The sequence below is a fragment of the Mobula hypostoma genome, chromosome 27, assembly GCF_963921235.1.
Source record: "Mobula hypostoma chromosome 27, sMobHyp1.1, whole genome shotgun sequence".
Lineage (NCBI taxonomy): Eukaryota > Metazoa > Chordata > Chondrichthyes > Myliobatiformes > Myliobatidae > Mobula > Mobula hypostoma.
In genome coordinates, this window is record NC_086123.1 from 20,531,730 (window position 1) to 20,543,972 (window position 12,243).

Here is a 12,243-nt window from a genome sequence, read left to right on the forward strand (position 1 = left end):
GAGGGAGGCCTCTGTAGTGAGACTTTTCCTAAAATATAGCGTCACAGGGAGTGTCACAGATGAGATAACAGAAGGAAATGAAACAAACCCAGCTAAAGCTCTGTTCACTTTACTAACTTCAAAATATCATCAGGTGGCCAGTCGCAGCTTTGACTGATTTTAACACCTCTAATCTAAATGGATATTGATCTTGCAAGTTAGGAATTCAAATGTATACAATTTAAATAATCAATATCCATAACTGATAAGCCAATTCTGTATAAAAATAGCAGTCTTCTGTTCACACTTCAGAGCAGTGTCGGTGACAGGGGCTCATGTTGTTCTCCTTGTACCCAAGTAAAATAAAAGGAATGCTTGAGTCGTAAGAGTGCGTGTGTTCTGGGCCCAGTTATTTTAGTTAATACATTTTATTATCTGTGACGACAGTTACTTCAACAACTGCCATCACCATGACAGCATTTGTGTAAACGGATTTTTAAGATGAAAAGCTCCACCGTATGCCAACACAATTTAACCTATACGGAAACAGGAATTCTGCAGATGCTGGAAATTCAAGCAACACACATCAAAGTTGCTGGTGAACGCAGCAGGCCAGGCAGCATCCCAAACAGTCCTTCCAGGTGAGGCGACACTTCACCTGTGAGTCGGCTGGGGTGATATACTGCGTCCAGTGCTCCCGGTGTGGCCTTCTATATACTGGCAAGACCCGACGCAGACTGAGAGACCGCTTTGCTGAACACCTACGCTCTGTCCGCCAGAGAAAGCAGGATCTCCCAGTGGCCACACATTTTAATTCCACATCCTATTCCCATTCTGACATGTCTATCCATGGCCTCCTCTACTGTAAAGATGAAGCCACACTCAGGTTGGAGGAACAACACCTTATATTCCGTCTGGGTAGCCTCCAACCTGATGGCATGAACATTGACTTCTCTAACTTCCGCTAATGCCCCACCTCCCCCTCATACCCCATTCTGTTATTTATTTTTATACACACATTCTTTCTCTCACTCTCCTTTTTCTCCCTCTGTCCCTCTGACTATACCCCTTGCCCATCCTCTGGGTTCCCCCCCACCGTCTTTCTCCCTGGGTCTCCTGTCCCATGATCCTCTCATATCCCCTTTTGCCTATCAACTGTCCAGCTCTTGGCTCCATCCCTCCCCCTCCTGTCTTCTCCTATCATTTTGGATCTCCCCCTCCCATTTTCAAATCTCTTACTAGCTCTTCCTTCAGTTAGTCCTGATGAAGGGTCTCGGCCTGAAACGTCAACTGTACCTCTTCCTAGAGATGCTGCCTGGCCTGCTGCGTTCACCAGCAACTTTGATGTGTGTTGCTTAACCTATACGGTTTCATTTATCGTCATGATCTGCACACACGTAAAACAAAAACAATTTGAGGCAAGTGGACCAGAATTTTGCAAGTAATGTCTATTAGTGCTGTGTATCTGTTCTGCATTTATTGTAGTTAATGATAACTGCTATTTCCCCTATATATCCAATGGAAATCATGAATTTCTAAAAATTTCTGAAGTAGTTAAAGTTTTATACTCCCTTGTCAGTCTACAGAGTAGCACCAGCATACACTGTGCCATCAAACTGACATAGCATGTGAACTATTAGTGATAGGGACTACAATTAGCTCTGCACATTAAAAAACGACCAGCAATTCCTCTCCTCAGCTTCAGAGTGACCCCTGGTGGAAATTTGCATTCAGTATCAGATAAGAGGGGGAGAGAGAAAAAAAAACATCAGGCTTGATAGTAAATATGGTTCACTTGCTCCACAAATGAAAAATGGTCACCTCAGCAATTACTACAGGCCTGCTAGAAGGTTATAGCATGTTATAATTGTAATCTTTATATTTTCTGTATTATATGTTTTACTTTAATACAGGGGCACGGTAGCACAGAGGTTAGGAGAACTGTACTTCAAGCCAAACATTAAATAAGAGTTCAATATATTGGGCAATTTATGGTCATCAAAAATTCATCTTGATACCCATAAGAATTTGTTTCACTGTTCAACACTCAAGTTTGTCACGTGTGCATGGAAATCTGAAGTGAGTTCACCATTAAGCACGATCATACCCTTAGTAATAATCAACACATACCAAAACATGGGTCCCTGTACTTCCCTCTGCAATTGGATCCTTTACCTCCTCATCAGGAGACCATAGTCAGTGCAGATCAGAAATAACATCTCGCTGACAATCAACACAGTCATCCCTCAAGGATATGCGCTTTGCCCACTGCTCTACTCTCTCTACACCAAGGGTTCTCAACCTTTTTTATGCCATGGACCAATACCACTAAGGGCACAGCTCAAAAAACATTTACAGTGCCTATAAAAAGTATTCATCCCCCCCCCCGGGAAGTTTTCATGTTTTATTGTTTTACAACATTGAACCACAGTGGATTTAATTTGCAAACAACAGGAATTCTGCAGATGCTGGAAATTCAAGCAACATACATCAAAGTTGCTGGTGAACACAGCAGGCCAAGCAGCATCTGTAGGAAGAGGTGCAGTCGACGTTTCAGGCCGAGACCCTTCGTCAGGACTAACTGAAGGAAGAGTGGGTAAGGGATTTGAAAGTTGGAGGGGGAGGGGGAGATCCAAAATGATAGGAGAAGACAGGAGGGGGAGGGATGGAGCCAAGAGCTGGACAGGTGATAGGCAAAAGGGGATATGAGAGGATCGTGGGACAGGAGGCCCGGGAAGAAGGACAAGGGGGGGGGGGGTGACCCAGAGGATGGGCAAGAGGTATATTCAGAGGGACAGAGGGAGAAAAAGAAGAGTGAGAGAAAGAATGTGTGCATAAAAATGAGTAACAGATGGGGTACGAGGGGGAGGTGGGGCCTTAGCCGAAGTTAGAGAAGTCGATGTTCATGCCATCAGGTTGGAGGCTACCCAGACGGAATATAAGGTGTTGTTCCTCCAACCTGAGTGTGGCTTCATCTTTACAGTAGAGGAGGCCGTGGATAGACATGTCAAAATGGGAATGGGATGTGGAATTAAAATGTGTGGCCACTGGGAGATCCTGCTTTCTCTGGCGGACAGAGCGTAGATGTTCAGCAAAGCGGTCTCCCAGTCTGCGTCGGGTCTCACCAATATATAAAAGGCCACATCGGGATTTAATTTGCCTTTTTTGACACTGATCAACAGAAAAACTCATGTCAAAGTGAAAACAGATTTCTACAAAGTGATACAGCTATTGTTGGCAGAATTTTAAATGGTGATGAGGAGGTTATTAGGAGTGAGATTGTTCAGCTGGTTGAATGGTGTCGCAACAATAACCTCACACTCAACGTCAGTAAGACCAGGGAATTGATTGTGGGGATTTTAGTAAGGGGAAGTTGAGGGAACACATACCAGCCTTCATCAAGGGATCAGAAGTGGAAAGGGTGAGCAGGTTCAAATTCCTGGATGTCAACATCTCTGAAGATCTATTCTGGACCCAACATAATGATGCATTTACAAAGAAAAAAGGCACAACTGTGGCTATATTTCATTAGGTGTTTCAGGAGACTGTAGAGAAGTGTATCACCAAAGAGTCTCACAAATTTCTACAGATGTACTGTGGAGAGCATTCTAACTGGTTACATCACCATCTGGTATGGAAGGGCCACTGCACAGGTTAAGAAAAAGCTGCAGAAAGTTGCAAACTCAGCCAGCTCCATCATGGACACTGGACACCCCAGCATCCAGGACATCTTCAAAAGGCAATGCCTCAAAAAGGCAGTATCTGCCATTAAGGACCCCACCACCTAGGACGTGCCACCTTCTCACTGCTACCATCAAGGAGGTGGTACAGGAGCCTAAAGACACACACTCAGTGTTTTAGGAACAACTTCTTCCCCTCTGTGATCAGATTTCTGAATTGATAATGAACCCATACCTCACGATTGTTTTTGCTCCCATTCTGCACTACTTATTTAATCATACATATTATATGTACAATATGTACTGGAACAAAGGGGTCTGGAATACAGGTCCATAATTCATTGAAAGTGGCATCACAGATAGACAGGGTCGTAAAGAAAGTTTTTGGTACATTGGCCTTCATAAATCAATGTATTGAGTACAGGAGATGGGATTTTATGTTGAAGTTGTATAAGATGTTTGTGAGGCCTAATTTGGAGTATTACGTGCAGTTTTGGTCACCTACCTACAGGAAAGATGTAAACAAAGTTGAAGGAGTACAGAGAAAATTTACAAGGATGTTGCTGGGTTTGGAGGACCTGAGTTGTAAGGAAAGAGTGTATTCTTTAGAACTTAGAAAGATTGAGAGGAGATTTTAAAGAGTTATACAAAATTATGAGTGGTATAGATGGAGTAAATGCAAGCAGACTTTTTCCACTGAGGTTGGGTGGGTCTAAATCAGAGGTCATGAGTTAAAGGTAAAAGGTGAGAAGTTTAGAGGAACATGAGGGGAAACTTCTTCATTGAGAGTCATGAAAGTGTGGAATGAGGTGCCAGCACAAGTGGTGCATGCGAGCTTGATTTGAAAGTTTAAGAGAAGTTTGGATAGATACAGGTATAGTAAAGATATGGAGGCCAATGGTCCTGGTACAGGTCGATGGAAGTAGGTAGCTTAAGTAGTTTTGGTTTGGACTAGATGGGTCCAACGGGCCTGCTTTTGTGCTGTACTTCTCTAGGACTCCATGACCCACACACATACACTGTCCTTCCACTCCAGGGCAGGCCTCCAGCTTCCAGTGGACTCAGACCTGCAAACACAGGGCTTCGACATCACCAGTGGCCTCGCAAACTCAGTTCCAACCAACAAGCCTTGACTTCTAGACTTCTGATTCAAGCCTTGGGCCTTGATTCTCAGCATCGATCCAGGACACGCAATCAGTGAACAATAGGTCTCGAACTCCAATTCGCAAATCCAAAGGGTCACTGGAACTTGTTCTTTCTGTCCGCACAGAACTCCGACTCCAGAACTCACCGTCCACATAGCTGACATTCAAACACGGAGTGGAGGCTTAGACTCTGGTCTGACCTGTCATTGCCCTAAACCCTAACTTCCCTCTCTGTTATCAAAGTCATTCTTACAAATCTCAAAATCAATTAAAGATTAAACAGTTAAACAAGTAAAAACACAACTATGACTCAACTGAGATCAAGGAGGATACTTTAAGCCCATCAAGTCTATGGGATCACAGCCGAGTCCCATTCCCACACTTATTCCTCTACAACCTATGTTCCCCTCAATGCTCACCTACTTATACCAAGGATAGATTACAGTAACCAAGTACAAAACAATCATGTTTCTGGGATGTGTGAGGAAACAGACGTGCCTGGGAAATGCACCCTGTCACAGCAAAAACATGGCAACTCCATATCAACAACAGTGAAAAATCAGGATAAAAACAAGGATGATGAAATGAACACAGGAACAATAGCTGCTATGATATTGTCCCTTAATAAATAAATTTCAAAATGTTGGGGAATGAATAAAGGACCTGTTCATGGTCCGAGGCAATTTAGCTATTACGATGATTCTTTCCTTACACTTATGAATACACAGTGGATTCCTATTAATTGGGCTGTTAGTTAAGCAGGGCAACCACTTTAGGACAACGCTTAAAGAACAAAAACTAACAGAGAAAATAGCCCCAGTTCCCTTTGTTTATTTTGGGCACTATGCTGCTTTTAATTGGGGCAGGAGACTATTGCCGAACAATTTCTAACTAGCGTCAGACACATGCACTTGTGTGGCCGTCAGACACTAAACTGTGCTTAGAGTGAAGAGTTTTTAAAATGGCATCAGCTGTATGTGCTTGTGTTTAAAAGTGATTTTTGTCACTGATAGTTGCTGAGAAATAAGCAGCAAGACAACTCAGAACTGCTTTCCTCATTTCGGTTTCAAGCATTCAGGCTTGGATATGCCAGAAATGGCTGGAAGTGAAAATGAAACAATTTGACTTCTTCAACAAGTTAGGAACTATGAATAATTTGAAGGTATCAACAATTATTTTGAATGTTATGATGAAAATTTGGAGGATGCAATTGTCAATAGCATTGTATGAAGGCAATCCATTATCTACACAGGGGTGGGTGTGTGTGTGTGTGTGTGTGTGTGTGTGTGTGTGTGTGTGTGTGTGTTGAATTTGTTCATTTACAGTCAAAAGAACATTGTATCCTCCATCAATAATTATTAGGCACTGATGTACATATTGTACTATACAATACTACTGTAGCAGTATTGACAGCGTTCTAATTTGTTCTGTTTCATTTACGTACATCATTTAATTAAACAGTAGTTTGTGTTTTTTTAATACCTTTTTAACTATTTCAATGAAGCCAAGGCTAATTGGGGCAGCTGCTTAATTGGGCCAAAATTTACTGGTTCTGATGTGTCCCAATTAACCAGAATCCACTGTATTTTCATAGAAAAAAATTCTTGCAAATTTTAAAGTTGATATCAGTTTCCAATCATAATTAGCACAAATGTGACCATTATGCATATTTCCTGGCTAGAATGTATGATACCAGCTTGTAGTTCTCTATGCTGGTCTTTTAACTTAAGCAAATGTTACATCTTTATTGCACAGCTGATTAGTAATAAAAATTTGCCTTTATTTTATATTTTAAGTAACTTCATTTAATATTCTCCATTCAAAAAGGCTTGCATTTATGTTGACTTTCATACCCCCAGAGTTGTTAAAGATTGTTTTCTCAGTTTGTTTCACCAAAGATCACGGTATCAAGTATCAAGCAAGATGTTACATAAAGTACACCTACAAAAAAAAAGTTACCACAGTGAACTCCGTTCATAAAGTTTGAAACAGTACTTGCAGTTCCATATGCAATAACCAATCTCAAACTAAATAATCGTTAATGGAAAGGAATTAGTTGTTCAAAAATATAGAGGATATTTTGTTACCATTACAGAAAACATCATTAACACACACCATTTTAAGATACAATTGTTATTATTGAACTGTTAGCCATTTCAAATAGTAATCAGCAATTTTCATGGATCAATGTCTTTCTGTTCATGCCCCTAACACTGAACCTACCTTGATTTTTCTTGTCATACTTATCAAAAGTATCTTTTTCTCAAACATAAAAAGTCATCATAAATCTTTAAAAATTATTGTTCTTTACACACTACCTGTGTTTGTGGTGTTGAGGGGGCGCTCCCACCAGCTGGTCTTACTTTGGTAGTTTTAGTTAGTGCCTTCTTCTGCTGCAAAGCAATTTTGTATTTAGATTCAGCATTACGATATTCCTTATCATGAAATAGAGAATCTGCATGGTAGACAAGTAGCTGGTATTTCTGTACTGGAGAGAAGAATTCTCTAAAAAAACAAAGAAAAAAAACAAAGGAATTAGTGAATATCCAAAACTTCCTCCAAACTTCATTGACACTTTTGACATCCCATGGAGAAGATGGATGCTAACCAAGATCACAAGCACTTACAACCACAGATATTCCCAGATATGCAAATTATTTTCTCAGTCCCAATTCATTTCAAACAAAAAATAGAATTTGGCACAATTTTGTAAACATTAGCTTCATCAGCCTAGCACACCCAAATTCAGAGAGTGCAATGGACAAATAAGTGGGGAAAAAAGCACAAAATAGTCTATTCTAACTATTGACCATAATATTAATTTCAGCAATACAAGTAAAGATTGATCAATTCACTAGACTTGAACAATGTAGTCCTGTTTTAATGGGCTGTTCATTCATGGTCCCATAATGAACCCCAGGCATCCTATGACACAAGGTTCATATAAAATTAAATACTTGCTTCCTTTCATTTAGAACTGACAATTCAGAACTGGAGCTTTGAGTGATTTATCAGAACAGGTTTTGCATGAAGATAAAAATATGCTTTGATTTAAAAGAGATAATTGTCATGTTTTCAGTCTCATTAATCTAGGATGCGTACATACAATAGCCAAAGACTGCTTCAATAGAAAGGAGTGTAGAAATTATCATAGTAAAGATTAACAAACAAAGCTCTTAGTGTTCTTCGACCAATTTTCAAAACCCCCAAAATGGCAGTGAAATCAAAGGACAAAACCAGCATATGTGGAGGTCCAGACTGGTTCTTCAAATTGGAAGGAGATTCTGATTTCAGTTCCATCACACAGGTGTGAAATCTGATCCTGGGCCCTTAATTTGAATAAATTGTAGGAAAGATACAGTAAACCATTAACTCAGTGTTAGATAATGTAATTGTAAGACCACTTGGGGAATTTGGCTATCAGGAATTTCTCACCATGGAATCAGAATATAGAGGGCCTACTTCACCAAATAGTCTATTCTAACTATTGACCATAATATTAATTTCAGCAATACAAGTAAAGATTGATCAATTCACTAGACTTGAACAATGTAGTCCTGTTTTAATGGGCTGTTCATTCATGGTCCCATAATGAACCCCAGGCATCCTATGACACAAGGTTCATATAAAATTAAATACTTGCTTCCTTTCATTTAGAACTGACAATTCAGAACTGGAGCTTTGAGTGATTTATCAGAACAGGTTTTGCATGAAGATAAAAATATGCTTTGATTTAAAAGAGATAATTGTCATGTTTTCAGTCTCATTAATCTAGGATGCGTACATACAATAGCCAAAGACTGCTTCAATAGAAAGGAGTGTAGAAATTATCATAGTAAAGATTAACAAACAAAGCTCTTAGTGTTCTTCGACCAATTTTCAAAACCCCCAAAATGGCAGTGAAATCAAAGGACAAAACCAGCATATGTGGAGGTCCAGACTGGTTCTTCAAATTGGAAGGAGATTCTGATTTCAGTTCCATCACACAGGTGTGAAATCTGATCCTGGGCCCTTAATTTGAATAAATTGTAGGAAAGATACAGTAAACCATTAACTCAGTGTTAGATAATGTAATTGTAAGACCACTTGGGGAATTTGGCTATCAGGAATTTCTCACCATGGAATCAGAATATAGAGGGCCTACTTCACCAAATAGTCTATTCTAACTATTGACCATAATATTAATTTCAGCAATACAAGTAAAGATTGATCAATTCACTAGACTTGAACAATGTAGTCCTGTTTTAATGGGCTGTTCATTCATGGTCCCATAATGAACCCCAGGCATCCTATGACACAAGGTTCATATAAAATTAAATACTTGCTTCCTTTCATTTAGAACTGACAATTCAGAACTGGAGCTTTGAGTGATTTATCAGAACAGGTTTTGCATGAAGATAAAAATATGCTTTGATTTAAAAGAGATAATTGTCATGTTTTCAGTCTCATTAATCTAGGATGCGTACATACAATAGCCAAAGACTGCTTCAATAGAAAGGAGTGTAGAAATTATCATAGTAAAGATTAACAAACAAAGCTCTTAGTGTTCTTCGACCAATTTTCAAAACCCCCAAAATGGCAGTGAAATCAAAGGACAAAACCAGCATATGTGGAGGTCCAGACTGGTTCTTCAAATTGGAAGGAGATTCTGATTTCAGTTCCATCACACAGGTGTGAAATCTGATCCTGGGCCCTTAATTTGAATAAATTGTAGGAAAGATACAGTAAACCATTAACTCAGTGTTAGATAATGTAATTGTAAGACCACTTGGGGAATTTGGCTATCAGGAATTTCTCACCATGGAATCAGAATATAGAGGGCCTACTTCACCAACCTGATTGTGTCCTTTCAGCAGAAAACCAGATTGATGGTAGTCTTGTATACCTTGGTTTCCAATAAGTGTTCCGATAAAGCTATTGGAAAGAATTAAACCATATGGGAGTGACAGGACATTTAGTGCTAAATAGGTAATTATTTGAAATACTTTGAGAGGGTGGCTATTAAGAAACAGAAACAAATGACTTGTATTCATGAATAGGGGAGCAGAAAATTCTAGCTGAGACCACTGCTGTTTAAATTTTTCATTAGTGGCTTAAGTAGTCCTAAATGAAACTATTCTAGATTTAGTTATGATATTAAAATGTTAGTAATTTAGGCTAAATCAATACATCACAGAATATTTTGGACAAGTATTGGACCCATTGGTTTAAATAAAAGCAGTGACTTTAGGAATGGAGAGCTCAAAATGTTTTAAATATGCAAATGCATTTATTAAAGGCAACATATTAAGCAACATAAACTGGAGGTAATAGCATTTCAGAGATTTCATATTTGATTTAGCTACATGGAAAACAATGACATTGTTAGTTATGGTTTAAAGAATAATTGATTTGCAGCAGATACTTTTATTTCTCCTTAGGAGGTCCTCTGGAGCTCAGGATGACTTGCTTTCACTTTAGTTTTATTGCTTTGAGGGATCTTGGAAGCCGGCAGGGAACAGTAGACAGTTCTTTTTAATGGGGTTGATGGGATAAAGAGGTGGATAGTTGATGAAATGGTCCACTCCTTATTAGTGCTCCCTGATGCACAGACTCAAACTTCTCAATGGCATCCTTAATGTTACTTCTCCACTGAGTGGTCATGGGTCAGAGAGATTCCCACCAGTCAGTGGGCATACTGCACTCCTTCAAGGTAAACAAGACTTTGATAAATCAATCACTGAAATAACATCGAGGATCCGGTTCCTGCAAACAGTGAAAGATGTAGAAAAACTAGAAAGGATGCAGGGATCTCCAACTCAAGGACAACCAGCCTAGAATCATAAGCACAGAATGGTTTGTAAACAGTGGCTTATTTTCTTGTATATAAAAGACTGTAACACACCGAGCTGAATGAATTACTTAAGTTAAGTAGTCAAGGTAGACAGAGGAATAAAACCCACAGGTAAACAATGACAGATGGCTTTCTATATTTGTCATATTTGAAGAGCAATTCCTCTGATAAAGCAGCACTCATTAAGAAAGAGTCTTAGGCAAAGGAAACATTCCAGAGGCTTTGGAGGGTTGGGGGGGGGGGTGCAAATGTAAAAAAAAAGTGACAAAGCCTAATCAGACAAAAATAAAGGCTTTTGTGGTGGAGCGTGGAGATAGAAAGAAGTGGCTAGGACTATATATTTAGAAAAGAAATTTAAGGGGTCAAGACTACTTAAAGGAATCTTAAGGCCAGGAGAGACGTGTAGACAACATATTCAATATGCTGGTGCAATCAAACAATGCATATAACTCAGATTACACGTTTATATCTTCCTTTGTAAATTCCACATCTAATTCCAACAGCCAATGTCTACACATTAGGGAAACTTGAATTCACCCTAATTGAGAGGCAACAATACTACAAGGCCTAGAACACTTAAATACAGAGACTTACACCTGCTACGTCTCCAACTTCTAAGTCAGTGATGATAGCAGTTCTTGTGAGACAGATCTCCGTACGATAAACCTTGTTAAAACTACAACTCATTACAAAGGTGCCAACACATAAAGCGCTGTGGGAACTCGGGCAGTAGCTACAGACAATAGACAACAGGTGCAGGAGGCCATTCGGCCCTTCGAGCCAGCACCGCCATTCGCTGTGATCATGGCTGATCATCCACAATCCCTGTTCCTGCCTTCTCCCCATATCCCTTGACTATAGAGGGAAAAACGATCAGTCGTCAACGTTTCGGATCGAAGACGCCCAGAAGAAAGTCGCGGACTATCCGGTTGCCTCCACAAATACTGCCTGACCTACTGAGTTCCTCCAGCGTCTTTGAATATTACTCCAAAACCCAGCATTAGCAGTTTCTCGTGTCTCCATAACAAAGGCATATTTAACCTGGAATGTCAACTTTTGTTAAGGTTAGGAATATTGAAGAAAGGAAGGATGTTACACTTTGGTTTCGGGGGGGGGGGGAAGTTGCACGTTAATTCTAGGGAAGGCAAGAACCCGAAGGAAAGTTCTGAGGAAGGCAGGTAAGGGGCGAGGAAGCTTTCCAGTTACCACTTACGGATTGTTGTCGCTCATGGTCAACAACAAACTGCTAAGTAATCTCACGTTGGAGTAGAGGCCAGCAGCCACCATGTCCCGTACGTGGTCGATAACATTCATTTTAAACCCCACAGCGAGCGAGCGGCCAGCCCGAGCCCAAACCCCGTCTCGGACAGCACCTCAAAAATGGCGCTGTGGGCCTCCGCCACCGCGGGGCGGCCGCCGGCGCGCCTGTTCGCTTCACCCGCGCGCGCCCGATGAAAGAGGGAAGGCCGCGCAAGGGAGCAGTTGCGGTGGATCAGTCCATTTTTTTTTAAATAATTAAAATGCGTAGTGCGGCCGGCGTGCGGGTCACGATTGCGGGGAGAGGCGCGGCGCGGCGCGGGCAGCTGGGCGGGGGGCGCATGTGCAG

General features: G+C 40.5%; 1 protein-coding gene across 2 annotated transcripts in view; it reads right to left on the minus strand.

Annotated features, from left to right (window-relative positions):
* Positions 1-12,119, minus strand: part of anapc7 (anaphase promoting complex subunit 7) — a 45,499-nt gene extending 33,380 nt beyond the window's left edge. Inside the window, exons 1-2 of one of the 2 annotated variants that reach the window (XM_063034420.1) lie at positions 11,851-12,119; positions 7,123-7,309 (exon numbers count right to left, since the gene is read on the minus strand). In XM_063034420.1, coding sequence (XP_062890490.1) covers positions 7,123-7,309; positions 11,851-11,951 — 288 coding nt within the window. In that variant the 5' untranslated portion in view covers positions 11,952-12,119. Of the gene's footprint in view, positions 1-7,122; positions 7,310-11,843 lie in introns of both variants that reach the window. The other variant, XM_063034421.1, reaches the window with a different exon arrangement.
* Positions 12,120-12,243: the final 124 nt, after the last annotated feature.